Genomic DNA, 16,879 nt, shown 5'->3' with positions numbered 1-16,879 from the left:
GCTTACATTGTACTTTGTTGTCATAGGAATCAGTATTCCAAAAATCAGATCAATCGGATAATTATAATGCATAAAAATTTGTTGTTAAAAAGTTAAAATTAACATGTTTAAAACGTACGGACATTCGTAATAAATATAGAGTTGCTACGCTTTCTAAATCGTCTCTATATAATACAGAAATCACAATGCAAAGTTTGAAATCGATAGGACAATTCTAACATGACTAAAAACTAACTAAAAGAGCTAACCGTTACGGACCGACCAAAATTACAGAAAAGCTTCGCTTTAAAAAAAACGAAAAAAAACATTGAGTAAAAATATGTATTTTTCAATAAATCATTTTACGTTTTCCCCCAAGGCTGAACTAAAATTGAGCAGGAAGCGAGACAAAAAAAAAACAAGGGAAGGAGAAGAGGGATAGATTAATAATATCAAACTATATAAACATACCATCTGACGCGCGGGGAAGTGAAAATGAGCAATTTAGACATTTTTTGTGTGCTTTACATAAAGAGTGATTCTTTACTATATGTATGATTCTTTTTTGATAATATTAATCCAAACCAAGTTTTAGAATTTATGATAAAAAAATATTTTAAAGATTTTTAAAATTCATTTTAGAGGATTTTTCTTTCAATGTTGTAGGAATCTTTTAACTTAAAATCTTTAGGGGCGTATAAAAAGCTATTCTTTTACAACAGGGAGTATTTTTAGTAGTTAAAATTGAATCTAACATTAACGATTATAACAATAATTATGATATTTACTTTCTTATTAAATAAAAAATTACATTTTAATAAAACAACATAGATTAATTAATAAACTGTGAAGGAACACACTGTATTAGTGGCGCGGAGAGATTATAATTATTACATAATTTATAAATAATAAACCATTCTATATAAACATTTGTTCAGATTTTTTAACTCACCAGTTAAGATTACATAGATTTTTTCATGAATAAAACAATTTCACCAATTAAATACCTATAACATTAAGGTGAAAAGAAATAAGGCTTACTACTTTGGGGGATTGAAAAAATATTCTGAAAACATCAAATTAAAATCCCCTTATATTTTTGTATTATTATAAAATATTAATAATAGAGAAAATAAAACTAAAAAAACACATTTTTTTAAACCGAGAATTTCGACATTAATCACACGATTTTTAGTTTACAATATTTAACACCACTTTTTTGTTATTTTTTGTTTTTGTTTGGTTAACCTAATCTAGTATAAAGTAGAATTTTAATATTATTAAAAGAAATAAAATATTTTTTTTATTTAACTGAATAAAGTAAAGAGAAAGGAAAAGGGGGAACAATGTAAAGATATAGTATACAAAAATTCGCCAAGAATCTTAGTAATCAAATGGGTAGTTGCACGAAATGCATTTAAATTTGAATTTAGTGAACTGCATATTTTTTCCTGTTCAATGTTTTAGACTATATTTACAGGGCATGTATTTGAAAGAATTTCAATTTTCTACCATGTAGTTTCAAAAATACAAAGACTTGAAAATCGTATTCTTGTAATATATACAATTTATACAGCTAGCTTATTTTCACAAAAACGGCATAACAACTAAATTAGTGATATCTCATTGTTTGTTTTTGTTGTGATACAAAATTATATGTTTGATGGTAAACTCGTTACTTATGGTTGAAATCACGTTTCTGAAATACATTTCTTGCAACAATCCCATTAAATTACAAAGAAGTTGGAAATTAATGGTTACGAGGTTATAACATAACTCCCCCCTCCCTTAATTTATGAGAAAAGGTAAATCATGAATAATGAAATGAAAATTACTGAGATTAGGTTAAGAAATATGAGAAAATGATATATAAAAAATCACAATTTTGTTGAATCCATCAGCCGGGCATTGTCTGTTGAAAGGGGAACCATTCACGAATGAGATTTTAATTAAGAGCTTTTAATAATTGATCTTTACGAAGCTTGGTTACTGGATTGTTTTAAGCTTTTTTTTACCGGAAAAAGCATGAGATTAAACTTAAGATGTATTCGACTATTTGGCTCGTTTTGAAAAAGTACAAAATCGAACATTATAAAGTGGTGAAACTGACCAAATCTCATCCATAAAAAGTCTCCTACAGATATACTTGGCTGTTCCATCACTTCCCTGTCAGTTTTTATTATTTGTAGGGGGGGAAGACTCGAGAATAATTTAATAAATCACAACCGATTTCCAATCAAGTAAAGGTTTCAGGGAAATAGAGATATATAGGCATCTTGTAGGGATAAGACAATTAACGATAAATTGAGGTTCATCACAAAATTACACCTTTTGTAGATAAAAAAAATTTTAGGTTGAAAGTAAGTAACAACCAATTTAGATTTTATAAAAAGTACCCAAAGTTTTGTAGAGTGTATTAATATATAAAACTTTGGGTACCAGTGTAATTTTATCCCATTCCTCACTGACTTTTAACCCAAATATTTGTAGCATATTTTGAAAGCAAAGTAATAAAATTGTTCTTCTTAAAAACAAAATTAATAGGTACCTTTTTCAGAAAACTTGTTTTCCTCAAAAAATGCCTAAATTATTTCTCTCCCTTAAAACCAAATAATTTTTTAGGGTAAATTATAAATAGATTTTTTGTGATATTGTTTTACATAGTGGTGAAAAATAAAAAAATACATAAGCTCACTTTAATTCCTTACAAAATAAAGTCTCTTATTCCTTCATAATTAGAATTATATAAAACACTGAAACATTTTTTAGTTAAAATAAAACATTCTTATTCAATTATAAATTAAGTCTTTTTGTTAGTGTTAATTATAATAAAATACTAATAAATAAACATTTAATTTAAAAATTATAAAATTCTGTTTCATTTAATTGTAACCTTCTTTTTTTATAATAAAATACAAAATATATAAACTTAAATATTAATAAAAGATTAAATTAAATAGGTAACTAAAATGTATCAGAAAAGAATAAAAGCTTGAAAAATACTCATTAAATGAAAATACCTATAAAAATGATCAGCTAATGTAATTAAAAAAATACTTAAATTATTTCATAAATTAAAAAAACTGGATTTATTTTCTCTATTAAAAAGTGAATAAAACTTAATTTGTAGATAATATTTAAATAAAATGCTATAAAAATGGCGGGTGTTGCTTTAGCAGGCAGCTAAATGATGGAGCTGGGCTCTTCTGTGAGCCACAGCAACCATTATTATTATTATTCAGAGAATTCAGTAATAAGAGTTGCATTTAGTAAAACTTTACAGATCATTTAGAAGCAGGATAGGGTTCTTCACTAAGCACAACACAAAGCCTTGTCAGGGTAATTCAAATAATAATTTAAAAAACCCAAGTTTAAAGCCTAAAATATTGTGATTGTGAAGAACCCTACCTAATAATGAATAATGATAATAGCATTGAAATTATGATGATTATAATACTTGTAACGTGTCACAGGTTTCTGTCCGAATTTTTCACGACTCAATAAATGATTTCTCTAGTCTTAACTTACCAGAGCGGCTTCATTTTAACATTTTTTTACTAAGCTTTGAACTTTAAAGACTTTTAATCTTAACTTATAATCTTTTTTTTTTTGAAGTACATAAAATACGCTTTTAATTTAACATTTAAGCTATTAAGAGATATAAACTTCTACATATGTAATCTTTTATCTAATTTTTAAAGAAATAATAACTAAAAAGATTTTAAGTCAAGATTTATAAAGAGACCGGAGGTTTATTCATGATTATAAAGTCCCCAAAAAGATCTAAAATTATGCTAATCTTCAATAACAACCTTTGTTTACATAGGACACTTGTAGTTTATTTTAACATAATTTTAGAATCCCACTGGGAGACATTGACAAACATTATTGAAATTATTATTAGTATGCCACGCGGTGTTGGTAGATAAAATAATGCATTTGAATTCACAAAAAAAAGTTCTGTTTAATATTTTTTTTTCACACTAAAATTAATATTGGATATTTTTTGTCAGCTTAAACATTGTTGATGGTAATTTTTGTGTCTTGCATGTTGGATTTTTTTTGCAACATTACAGGAACTTGGATGATTTTTTAGTTTTGAAGCGGCCACACCTGGATCCATTAGCCACTGGAGCCAGCAGGACGCACCTGGCAGGATCCAAGTAACTGCTGTAGCCAGCAACAAACTGCAAACCACCTTTATCAGGATTGGAATATTAAAATCACATTTTTGAAAGCAGCGATTTTAAGAGCCCATAATTTGCTAACCCTTAAACACATTTTTAAATTATTTTACTGACAAGATTTTAATGTTATTATAGTTTTGTGATCTCTAGTGGTTGAGATTTGTTTGTTTATTTGTGAAAGTTTCTTCTTCAATTCAACTTCTACTCTAAAAAAAAGTTTAAATTAGTTTTTCTTTGCAATTAATGTTAGGATAGCCTCAGTAAAAAATATTTTGTTTTTAACTAATGACACCCCCCCCCCCCCCCCCGATATCTTTCATCAATCATTTATTATTCTTATACTCTGTCTCTCATGGATAACAATTTCGGCGGGAAAAATTGAAAATCTAATTTCAAAGTAAAGCAGGGGTGTATATTCTGCAAAATTGACCCTGCTAAATTGGGGATAAAAAAAATATGTTGTTTGGGGAAAAAATGAGAAATGAAATCATTTCCCCCCCCCCCCATTTTTCCTCCCCTCCCAGATGAAAAAACAAAAATAATGTGTGGGAAGGGGGATTTTAAATAGAATAAAGAGTTCTGAAATTTTTTTGATTTTTCCTCCTTCCATGATTGAAAAAAAAACCAGGAGGGGAAAAAATAAAAATTTGCAGCAGGGGAAAAATGAATCTTGTGCAGAATATATACCCCTGAAGTAAAGCTCAGACAGACATTGACAGAATTAGATCCCGGTAAATAGAAATATGGAACTTGTTTTAAAATGATTATAGACGAAAAGAATAATTTAAATTAAATCTGATGAAAAATAGCTGAAGACATGAAATTATGTAAGGGCCATTATTTTTCGAGGTTCCTAGGGTCAAACAAATGACGAGAGGAAAAAGTTACATGCCACATGACTTTTTCTTTAAAAAAAAAGCATTTTAAAATACTGCTTTTTAACATGAAAATCATTTTTTTAAAGCTTAGCTTTCTTTAATCTTACATTCGCAAGTTTTATGATTTACCTTTAAAGTTGTGGAGATTTAATATTTCTCTTGAAATAGGAAGAGGTTGTTTGTCGCGGCAACTGCGATGATATTTTCCTAAATAAAATATTTTTGTTTAAGTTTCAGTTTTACAATAATTTTCTATAAAATGTATTGCAGGTTATGTTATGTAGGATACTTGACATTGAAAACAATTCCAATCCTTATTTTAATATTATTATAAAAAAAATAAGTGGATGGGGTTAAATGATAAACAATCACTTTGAGGAAAATCATACCAATTTTAAACATACACACAATTATGTTTCACACACTTGGCGCCAAAACTTCCGCCATTTCATTTTAGTTGTCCACCATTATGTTTTGTTGTCCGCCATTTTGTTTTTGTTGTGTTTACCTGAGGGTGCCAGGCAGTATGAAGTATCTTCTTATTAAAGTCGAGACAGTCCACCCCGATTTCATCCTTCTTGCGTTTTCCTCCAGAGCATACCTGCAAAAATAAAAGTTCTTAAATCCTTTAATTATAAAAGGTAGCGAATGATCTCGCTAACCAATAAACCGATTTGGTTCTCCTCTACAGTGAAGTTTTTATATACTTCCAGTAAAGAATTATATCTTTTTTCTGAGAACAAAATCTCACGTAAAAATGTAAAATCAGATTTTTTACTTTTTCTTATCAAAAATAATAATAAATAATCGAAAGTTGAGGGTCGGGTAAACCCTCCCCCTTCCGACAAGTGTCCAAGGGGAAGCAACTTGTACTCTAGGATTGAACTTTACAGACTTCATGTAAATCAAATTTTAAGAACATTTAATAATGAAACTCTGTTTTTTTTTATAATTTTAAACTTTTATCAACAACAATATATGCTTAAGTATAATGTGGTTAAATTGATCCTTCACTATTTTCCTATATTAGTCAAACTAAGGATTCAAAAAAAAAAAAATTCCAATATTTAATATTACTTCTATACTTTATTTTCACTAATTTAAATTCTAGGTAGATATTATTTTTTTAGTTTTCTTGGAAAAAAAGGCCTTCGCTGATATTGAAAATTTTGGTTCTGGATAAAACAATGTCAAGTTTATGGAAAACGAGTTTACTGGCGGAAACTTAGTTAAACACTTGAAAGTGTCAAACAAAAAAGTAAAGTGTCTAAAAAGTCTAAAGAAACTTTTCTTGTTTGCTTTCACTACACCTAGGCATTGTCAAAGAATAGAGAAAAAGATGATAAAAATAAAATAAGTGTACTAACTCTAAATATGCTGAAACATACATATCACTGTTTAAAACTTGCTAATCTTACTAGAAATCACCATTTAATGTTATAATAGGAAAACCACATCTCATAAAACTTTTATGTCAAAGTATCTGCAAATTAGAATTGTATAACGCCTTTTGATAACGATTTCAGAGTTGCTACACTTTATAAATTGTACTCAACTGTTAAAAAGGATCCAGGGGTGTATATTCTACATGGGATCCTCTGCTTCGGGGGGTGGGGGGGGGGGGTGATAATAAAAAATAAGTGGTTGGAGGGAAAAAACATTTTTTCCATTTCTCCCCTTTCCTTGGTGAAAAAAAAACTAAAAAAATGTGTGGTAGGAGGGATAAAATAAATAAAATATAGAGTTCTTTAAATATTTTTCCATTTTCCCCCCTACTTGGTGAGGAAAAAACATGGGGTGGGGGGGGGGGATGGATTTTTTGTAGCAGGGGGAAAAAAATCTTGTACAGAATATACACCCCTGAAGGAATCACAATGCAAAGATTGAAATCGATAGGATGATATTTGTATGCCTAAATTAATGATCGAATCCCTCTTTTTCCCCATTTTGTTTCCATAACATTTATCCACCAACGTGTTATTCTTTATTTTTAAAAACAATAGGTACCTAGATAATTTTTTTAATTTGACAAACTTTCAAATACTCAAAAAAAACTTGATTTTAAAACAAGAAAATTTAGGGTATTAATATTATATATCCTAAAATTTTCCATCCCCATATCTCTGATTTCTATCCAGCATTAACTGCTTAAGTATCAGGGATCTAAAGGGGATAAGGCAATGCACAATTAATTGAAAAAATAAACCTTTCTGTATATAAAATTGTTGGTTGAAAAGTTTGGACACTTATATAGTTATGAACCAACCATTCAGAATTCAATAAAAATACCCATGTTTTTTGAGCCAACAAATGTGATAGTATGGGCATAAATGTTTGGGTACTAGTGTAATTCACATTCCTTTTCTCCCCCTAACTGCCAGAATTTTCCATCCGTATATTCCTGATTTTTATAGAGCATTGAATTCTAAAGAATAAATAAATAAAAGTACCCAAAATTTTTGAGCTTAAAAGGTTACAAACTTTGGGTACCTATGTCCAATATTCCTGGTTTCTATCGAGCATTGACTTTCTGAAGTATAGACAAATAAAACTGTTAATACAGAGAGGATGCTAAAAGTAAAAAGGTTTCTGTCCAGAATATTAAACTACTTTCTAGGTTCAGGGATAGGAGAATGGACATGAAATAACCCCCCCTCTCTCCAAAGAAAAATCTATTGTTTTACACCTTTATAGAAAGTATATTATTTTAATAACTACTGAACCGATTGAGTTCTTCATTTTAGGAAAGGTTTACAAAGGTCCCGGGATTGTTTTAGGCTATATTTCTGTTACCTCTCTAACCCTTCGAATAGAGTCCCTGGATGCAGAGATCTAAAGGGATAAGACAATAGCCGACAAATTGATGTACATCCCAAATGTTAAAACACAAGATTACCCTTTCTGTGGATTAGTTGAAACGTATGGACACTCAATTTAATAAAAATAAATCAGTCAAAATTCATTTAAAGTCCTCAAAGATGTTAGGCCAACGAATAAAAAACGTTATTGTAAAACTATAGGGAAAAAAACTGCCCATTGTCTCCTCTTTCTGCATGCCTTAGATGCATGGGCCTTGTCTCTAGTAGAAATTAAAGTGCCTTGAATGATAAACATATATTAAGAAAAGTCTTCTAGAAGTAATATAAAGGTCCTTATTTTTACCATGAATAACAACTTCACTAAAGTATCAGCTTACCTAATTCCTGGTCTTGTACTAAGGTCAAACCAATAGATGTATTACCCTAGATGATCAACTAGACACAAAAATACGTCTAACTTATAATTAGTCACACAAGATTTTTATTTTAGAATAATTTTATGGTTCCTATTGGAACAATTAAAGAGATTGGAGATCTAGGCTTCCTAAATCTATTGCCAAATGTAAATCTAGACATCAGATAAAATAAAAATGTTATTTTCCTTAGATCTTGTCTAAAGTTGAAGTAAAATTGGATTTTATGTAAAATTGGGTTACAATGAATGGTAATCATGAATTCTATGGCAGTGTGTTTGTGTGTGTAGTGTGTACATGTAAGTTTTTTCTACCAAAGAAAATTATACTGTCTTTAAATAAATGTAACAGGATTCCTCTCTTTCTGTATCGACCGATACGGTTCTCCTTTACAGTGTAGTGTAGCCTTTCATAGGTACTTTGAAGGTATATAACTTAAGAAAGAGTACCACTACCCTCTCTACAGAAATCGCCAATTTTTACTTTAAAAAACTAAACCACCCACCCCCCTCAAGTGCCCTAGAGGCATAGCTGCTAGTTATACAGACAAGGCAAGTCCTTACAACTGTTCTAATTGACTAGTATAGAAAGTCTATACAACTGTTCTAATTGACTAGTTTATTTAAATCATTAGCCATTTAAGACAACAATTAAAACAAAGGAATTGTGGTATGCTCGACGGAAACCAAGATATTATAGTGATGCTATGCACCCAGCTAATCCTGTTATTCTACAATTGTAAAGCCACCTGCAAATATGCAAGATACTGGTACTGATTTCATCTCTCAGTTGTCCTGCAAGTGGAGGGAGGGGTGTGACCCCTCCCTCCCCCTTCTTAAGCACCGGAACCTTCCCCTTCAACCACCAAGTTATCAGCACCACCTCAGCCCTGAGGATAGGGGTTCTAAGCCTTCTTTCACCAGATAGATTCACCACCCACACAGACTATTGTTGTCACAGTAATCATCAAACCTTCCCTTTTAGTACCCAGACCTACCACTCAACCCCTCTATTCTTATCTACCTATTTTGCTGTTCCATGGGCTATCTTGCCTCCCCCGGACAGGGATAGCCATCTACCTAACCATTGCAATTATCTATGTTTAACTATTATAATTTACCTTTGACTATCTCTATTCCTAATCCATGTGCATTTATATTATATTGTATATCTTTAGTAACCTTTAGACTCTGAATAAAGTAACATCTGAAATAGATTCTGTTTGTTATTTGGTGATAGCTAGAGAAGCCCAGCTTCTCTATAATTGTACGTGTCCACGTCTGTCCGCACTGCCGTAGTCATTTGAACTTGGGTAACAGCCATTAAACCGAGGCGGTTACCACAGAATCAATAAGCTCTTAAAATGACAAGTATAACCTTAACACAACTCAAACAATATTATATTTAAAAGATTTCGATATCAAACAAATAAAATCAAAATACACAAATACTTTTTAAGATGGCTAAGGAGTTTTTTTTTTAAAGTAAGTCGGTGGTATCCCTTCAAATGCTTAGTCAAGCACAAAACCCCTCTATCATACTTTAAAATAAATTGAAAATAATGGAAAGAAAGTAGTTTTTATTTGCTTTGGTTTTAACTTGGTTAGGTAGGGTAAAGGGATTTCTGTGCGCGTTAGGGACTTTGAGGAAAAGCACCAGAAAGTCGTTCACGAAGAGGGGGGAGGGGGGCTAAAAAGAAGTAAATATTGCAAGAAAAGGATGATGGTATGAATTTTGTCTGCTTATAAAAATCTAATTTGGAATTCTGTAAGGTTATCACAAACTTCGTTACAACTATGAAGGGGGCAGATTCAATAGAAAACTTAAAATAGATGACTAGTTCTGTTTAAAAAACTAGCGGCTTCGCCCCTAGCCTCTAGGGGCTTTGCCCCAAGAGGTTATTAAAAAAAAATTGGAGCTGCCCCAGTATCAATTTCAAAATTTTCGGGAACAAAAAATTGGAACTGCCCTGGACTGGAACAGTATCAAATAAAACAAAATGTTTTTTTTTGTTGTTTTTGGGGGGGTTGAGGGTGTCCCACCCCCCAAGAAAATAGCTTAAAACCACCACAGGACCAATAGGTATATACCCTGAAGAGTAGAATTCAATCGATTCAGTGGTTACCGAGATCTTAAGCTTCAGACGGACGGACGGACAGACAGACGGACAGACATCATTCTACTTTGTATTATAGATAACTGACAAGATCTCAACGCCTTTAAAGATTTTCGAGGTGTAATGAGCTCTTGACTGCTGCCAAATGAGGCATAAGCGCATAAAAAGGGGAGTTCCTTGGCAATAATAAACAGTCGCTATAACATAAAGACTTCTCACCAAAAGTTTAAAATTAAAAGATTGTTGTGTCATGTCCTAACAAAGCTAAGGTTATCCAAAATGAGGCAAACAAAGTAGAAGATCAGTCATTTAAGTAACATATAAAAAAGTCTCAGACTAAGCTACATAAAATTACTCCAAGTGCATATTCATTTGATGATATTTGGATTCTAAAAGGAACAATTTGCTGACCACACGGTCTCTAAAAGGATTAGTTATCTAGATGCTTACACTAAATTGTACAAAATATAAAAACAAGGTCAGTCCAGTCGTGTGCGCAAATTAATTCCAGACATTCATTGCAGATTAAATTGGGACATCTGCCATTAAATTTATTAAATAAAACACACCAAATTACTTTAAGTAAGGATATGTAACAATCGGCTATTGTCTTATCCCTGAGATATAGCCCTTTTTTCAGACTTACACTTTATAAGAGAACGCTTATTCTTAAAACAATTTTAAACCTATAAAATATTTTTTCAACCTATTGTTAATAAAATCACATTATCTTAGAAATTGCAGCTATATTTCGATTTTAATAATCTATTTCGATTTGTTTTGTCACTTGTAGCACCTAGTGAATGAAGCAATATTAAAGCTAACACTAAATTACCTTGCGAGGTTTGAGCACCGTCTTTGGCTTGGCGACGTCCCTCGAGGCCTCCAGTGTCACCTCCTTCCGGGAATTGCGGTCAAACATTCTGAAGAAGAATAGTTATTTCTCGCAGTTTTTTCGTAGAAAGCTGGATATAATACGATGCTAGACATAGTTTTTTCGTATGGATGAGAACCGGTTCCTATCCACCGGATTCGAATGAATACGAGAAAAAATATTCTATTTCTGGAGTTTAGAAATTTTACAGAGGGTGGAGGGGGCATTTAAAATCAGTGGGATAAATTCATGTTAAAATAAAAAGAAAACATTATTAGTGATTATCATTCGTTGGATTAAAACTTTGGGTTCTTTTATAAAGCTTGATTAGTAGGTAGTGTCAATACTTTTCAACCAATAATTTAATCTACAATAGCGGTAATTTTGTTCAGCATTATTAGTGATGAAAATCAATTTATCGTTCATTGTCTTATAACTCAAGAATCCTAATTAGTAAGTAAGAAAGCTAGAAACTAAGTTACACTACAACTCTCGTCAGTTCAAGTCCCCATGTGGCAACCTGGAATTTTCAGTCCTAATACATTAATGCAACTTCCCCCTTAGTTGTGTAAAAGAGAGATTATTAAGTTGTTTGGATACCCAATAGTCACGTACATAATACCAGTACAGCCTTATCCAAGCTTCTCTGCGGAGAGAATCATTCATTACGGTGACTTAATTTGGGACACCTGCAATACTCGGCGAGGGTGAGGTAATAAAGAATAGATACCATGAGACAAAGTCATATTGTACTTGAACTTGGAGAATAAACTGGCCCTAGTGGCTATACAAAAGTGTCTCGTCCTATTCCTTGCCTTCTTAGGTCCAAACTCTAAGAAACTATGGCAACTCACACACAACTCTCATGAAGTGGTAGGCACTCATGTTATTTATAGGTAAAGAAGCTTAGGAGAAGAATATAATATGATATTTACCTGAAGAAATTATTGTAGCTTCCGGTCATAATAGCAGAATCTGTACCATTCCAACAACCTAAATATATAGATTATGTACCCAAGTAAACAGTTAATGGCAGTGGTGGATTATATTTACGAACCTTGTTGACTTATACTTATTCCCTCCACCCCCCATTTATATATATTAAAAATACAGAATATTATTTGTTTTGAATGTCTTTTCCACCACCCGAGAAGGCCGGAGAGGGAGGTAAATCCTGGAAAATATACAACCTTGTTTAAAGGTTTTTCCTTTGGCGTTACAGGGATCTCAAAAAACAAATTTAAATTGAGTGCAACATAGCGATGAATGCTTCAAAATATATCTCACGGAGATTGTATTGTCAACAATATATTTGCTGGAAAAAAGGGACATACAAAAAATACAAATAACAAGACCACATTTTTCAAGGCTTTTAACTTAAGTTGTAATAAATTTTTTTGGGTTATTCATAACCCTGATACCACGTAAAATGATACCTAATGCACCTATTTCAGGCCTAACTCTTTTATGTAGAGTTCGGTTGGCTCAAAAACTTAGGTTCTTTTATTGAATTTATCATCAAATGGGGATTTATAGCAAATTACTACAATGGGGTTTCGTGTAAATAAAATGGCACATTCTAAGCTTTTGAGCTTCATATCTGTAACTTATCAGGGATATAAAAGAATAAGACAATAGCCGATAAATTTAGGTACATTACCAATGATAATACACAAAATTACCCTATTTTGTATATTAGACTTATAACAACTTGTAAAGCCGACGAATAAAAAAACGTTAATATAAAACTTTGGGGACTAGAGTAATAAAGGTTCAATATCCACTCCCTTCTTGTAAATTTCACAAAAAATCGTCCTTTTTTTGCTCCTATGCACACTCCTGCATCATCCTGAACCTGTTTACCAACCTGATATCAAGTTGTCTGTAAAATTAACAATTTTCCACCTCCCTGACTTTGTTCAAAATAAAAGTTTAACAGCCCTCCTTCACACAATTTCTCAGGCAAAATATTTATGATAAATTTGTTTATATGGATGACACTTCAGTTTTCCTTTTACCAGGGAAATAGGGATTGTTTTTCAACCCCCCAACCTTACCCAAATAACAACAGGGGTGTATATTCTGCACAAGATTTTTTTTTCCCCCTGCTACAAAATTTTTTATTTTTTTCCCCCCCTAGTTTTTTCTCACTAAGTAGGGGCGAAAATGGAAAAATATTTAAAGAACTCTATAATTTATTTGTTTTATCCCTCCTACCACACATTTTATTATTTTTTTATACCAACCAGGGGGGGAAATGGAAAAAATGTTTTCAGTTTTCTTAATTTTTACATTTTTTTCCCCTCAAATCACTTATTTTTTATTCCCCCCCCCCCCCTGAGCAGGGGATCCCATGTAGAATATACACCCCTGAATAACAATATAATAAATTCTGGTTTTGATTGGTTAAAACTTTTTTATCAAAAACCCAACAAAATGAGGAAGGGGACATAAGTTTTAAAACAACTTTTTATCTTATTCGTTGACTTAAAAACTTCGATTAATTCAAATTGGTTTCAAACTAGTAGTGTCTAAACTTTTCAACAAATAATTACACAGAAGGGATAATACCGTTATGTTGAAAATCATCATTGGAGGTCCAATGTTAGTATCCCTGTCTAAAGCCAAATTAATTTATATATAAATTCGTTTGAGACAACTTAAAAACAACGGTAGTACAAAACCAAATTGCAAAGCAGCTACGCTACACAAGCGAATACTTACATTCAAACTTATCAAAGATACAATCGTTCTCATACAAAGAACAGAGTTTACTGCGAAGGTACTCGTGAACCTAAAAAAAATATATAAAATAAGGATTTTTTAGTATTCTTGTAAATCACTTTAATCCATCCTTTAATGCCCATCCTATAGGCCAGGGTTAATCAATCAATACATGAAACTATTATTTAATTTACTGAGTAAGTTTATAAGACTTTGTCTACAATGCAAGGATGACAATATTCATAAATAAAAGCACAAAAAAATCATTGGAAATATTGACCAAGTGACACTAAAAAGGAAAGGGTGGTTGATGACCAAAAGATTAACGGACCAAAAAAGTTGATGCTCATTGGTAAGATAGATCTTCAAACAATAAAATAAGCAGGATATCTTTAGAAGTAGCCGAGAAAATCACATTTCTCCCTAGCGTTACAGGCTGACGGACGGACGAAATGAAATATATGTATAGAGTAGCTTAATAAACCGACTGTAAATAAATGTTTCTTACTGTGAAAGTTTCAATAGGCCTTGTCTCCATATGAAGATCCCAAACTTTGACGGATAAGTAGTCTCTGAAAATTAATAGTTATTTATTGTATTACATTATAGACAGCTTTCCACGGATATTAAATGAAAAAATAAAATAAAAAATGAGCCAGGTTTTGTTAGCCTTGAGTGGCCTATAGCGGCTTATAGCCCGGGCTAACAAAACTGGTATCTATTTTATTATTTTTATTTGAATAAGGTTGCTTGATAAACAATAAAAAAAGTTTCACATTTGTCCCATACTGGTAAAGGCTATTATAGTTAACATTTAAGTCTGAGGATGGTTTTAGACCATATTTCTGCTCTTCCCTACCCCATCCAATACTAGATACTAGATGCACAGGTCTGGATATTTCGACGGCAAAAATAATTCATATTCGTATCCGCAGACCGCTGTAAACAAAACAAGCTTACCTGGAAATCATGTAGCGACCAGAGTTGGAGAATTTAACATCAGAAATCGAGGAAATTATTTCAGAGAAGAAGGATCTGAAGAAAAAATAACAAATTAATAATAAATTATTGGTCAAACTAGTTGATAACCTCGTTAAGGCGCGGCGGGGTTCCCCCTTTATTTCAAGACATCTACTAGAGAACCCGAAACCATTAGCCTCGCGTAATGGAATGCAATCATCAAATGTATTATACAGTAGTTTGATAAGTTACAGACAACCAACCCTTTGATTGAACAAACCTGGACTAATTGTGCGTTGCGCCTGTTAACACACCAGGGCATTTCTTATACTCTCATTACTATCACGCACCAGACATAGCAACAGACTGCAGTAGATACCGTTTTTAAAGTCTCTAGTATGAAGTTGTGTGGTTTTGGACTAGAACTCGACGACCCCCGGCATCGTCGAGCGGTTTAGTGATCTTATCTGGTGCCTAGCTGGATTTATGTATGGTCAGTCTGTGTGTTACTTTAAGATCTTGAAACAGCTTTATTTTCTAAAGTCATTCATTTAATTTTAAAAATCATTATAAACTACTTTTGTACTTGCTAAAAATTTAATATAAAAGTTAGATGAAAGAATTTTTTTTAAAATCAATAAATTCCGCATGAGTGGCTGGTACAACAAGCTTGGGACTTTCCCATAAATTGCCTGATGAGCACTGAAATCCCCCCTCTTTTTTAGAGATTAATTTTTAAAAAAAAACTAAAGGAAGGGGGATTATTTTTTCCCCTGTTTCTAACTTTTGCTACTGCCCAATCCCATACACAAAATAGCCTAACCTATCCTGCCACAAAGTAATAAAAAATAATACTCTTATTTTCAATTGATTTAAATTTAAAAAGGTGGAAGAGGGGGGGGGGGGTTAAAGCTGCACTTTTAGGAAATACGCAAAAAGCTTTTTTTAAAAACATAGATAAAAGTTAGTTGTTGAAAATAAAAGTAAAGTTGTATAGCTGCGCTATAGTTAGGCAATGTTCGTCTGTTTGTTGAAGAAATTTCCATGATTGCAATTAACCTTGACAAATAAAAAAGCATACCTAGACTTGTGGAAAAAATAAAACTAAAGTGTGTTTACTTACAAACAATAACCAACAATACGGTCGGATTGTTCTTACAGTAATACTCTTGATCCAATTAAGGTATTGTTCATCTATGCTTTCAATATTTATCTATGCTGTGTTTTGCTATTTGATTATTAGATTCTATATTACCGTCCTCATAAGCTTCTAAACTTGAAACCGGTCAGGAATAAAAAGACTTGTAAAATCAGGAGTGTTTGAGTTTTATAGTTATTCTGCCATTTCATGTGAAGCAATCGTAGTAACATTCTGGAAGGGTAGGGGATGAGGGGGAATTTAAACGGTATACTATAATGGTACCCAAAGTTTTAAATAACTTGTTTGGTTCAAACTCATAGTGTCTAATCATTTCAACCAATAATTGTAATGTGAAGTGATTCAATTATCCTGAGGGATAAGACAATTGATAATAGATTGATGTACTGTTTTCAGTGCTAAATACCTGATCCCTTGATTCTTATAAAGAAGAGTATAAAAACCAATAAAAATTGCAAGAATTTTCTAAATTCTTTATAAAAACTATGCAATAAATAAATCCTTCTCGTTCTATAGATATATTAGATTTCATTCATTTCGTGTTTTAAAAGTATATTCTTAGGTGAGGGGCTAAGCACCAGACTAAAAAACTGCAATAATTTGATTCATATACTTAAGTTATTAAACTAGGGATGTAAGGGGCTGAAAACAATGGACAAAATTTCAACTTTGATTGGATGAAAAGTTCTGATACCGCAAACTGAGATCAACCAATCAAAACTTAATAAAAGTACCTTCCTAAAGTTTTTATTGCCAGCAAACAACAAAGG

The 16,879-nt window shown here is 31.8% G+C and overlaps 1 protein-coding gene across 50 annotated transcripts in view; it reads right to left on the bottom strand.

Annotated features, from left to right (window-relative positions):
* Positions 1–307: 307 nt before the first annotated feature.
* tws (protein phosphatase 2 regulatory subunit tws) overlaps positions 308–16,879 on the bottom strand; it is a 30,968-nt gene continuing 14,396 nt past the window's right edge. The window contains exons 11-22 of one of the 50 annotated variants that reach the window (XM_080145958.1): positions 14,951–15,025; positions 14,499–14,562; positions 13,991–14,060; positions 12,202–12,259; positions 11,228–11,315; positions 5,553–5,645; positions 5,174–5,251; positions 3,725–4,372; positions 3,388–3,548; positions 2,118–2,732; positions 1,815–1,891; positions 308–1,232 (exon numbers count right to left, since the gene is read on the bottom strand). In XM_080145958.1, coding sequence (XP_080002084.1) covers positions 5,192–5,251; positions 5,553–5,645; positions 11,228–11,315; positions 12,202–12,259; positions 13,991–14,060; positions 14,499–14,562; positions 14,951–15,025 — 508 coding nt within the window. In that variant the 3' untranslated portion in view covers positions 308–1,232; positions 1,815–1,891; positions 2,118–2,732; ... (1 more) ...; positions 3,725–4,372; positions 5,174–5,191. Of the gene's footprint in view, positions 1,233–1,814; positions 1,892–2,117; positions 2,733–2,999; positions 3,579–3,690; positions 4,373–5,173; positions 5,252–5,552; positions 5,646–11,227; positions 11,316–12,201; positions 12,260–13,990; positions 14,061–14,498; positions 14,563–14,950; positions 15,026–16,879 lie in introns of those variants that run through there. The other 49 variants (XM_080145960.1, XM_080145962.1, XM_080145959.1 and 46 more) reach the window with 49 other exon arrangements.

Source organism: Acartia tonsa, chromosome 13 (assembly GCF_053477335.1).
Source record: "Acartia tonsa isolate MP-2025a chromosome 13, ASM5347733v1, whole genome shotgun sequence".
Taxonomy (NCBI): domain Eukaryota; kingdom Metazoa; phylum Arthropoda; class Copepoda; order Calanoida; family Acartiidae; genus Acartia; species Acartia tonsa.
The sequence above is the reverse complement of the archived record's forward strand: the minus strand, read 5'-3'. Positions and strand labels throughout refer to the sequence as shown.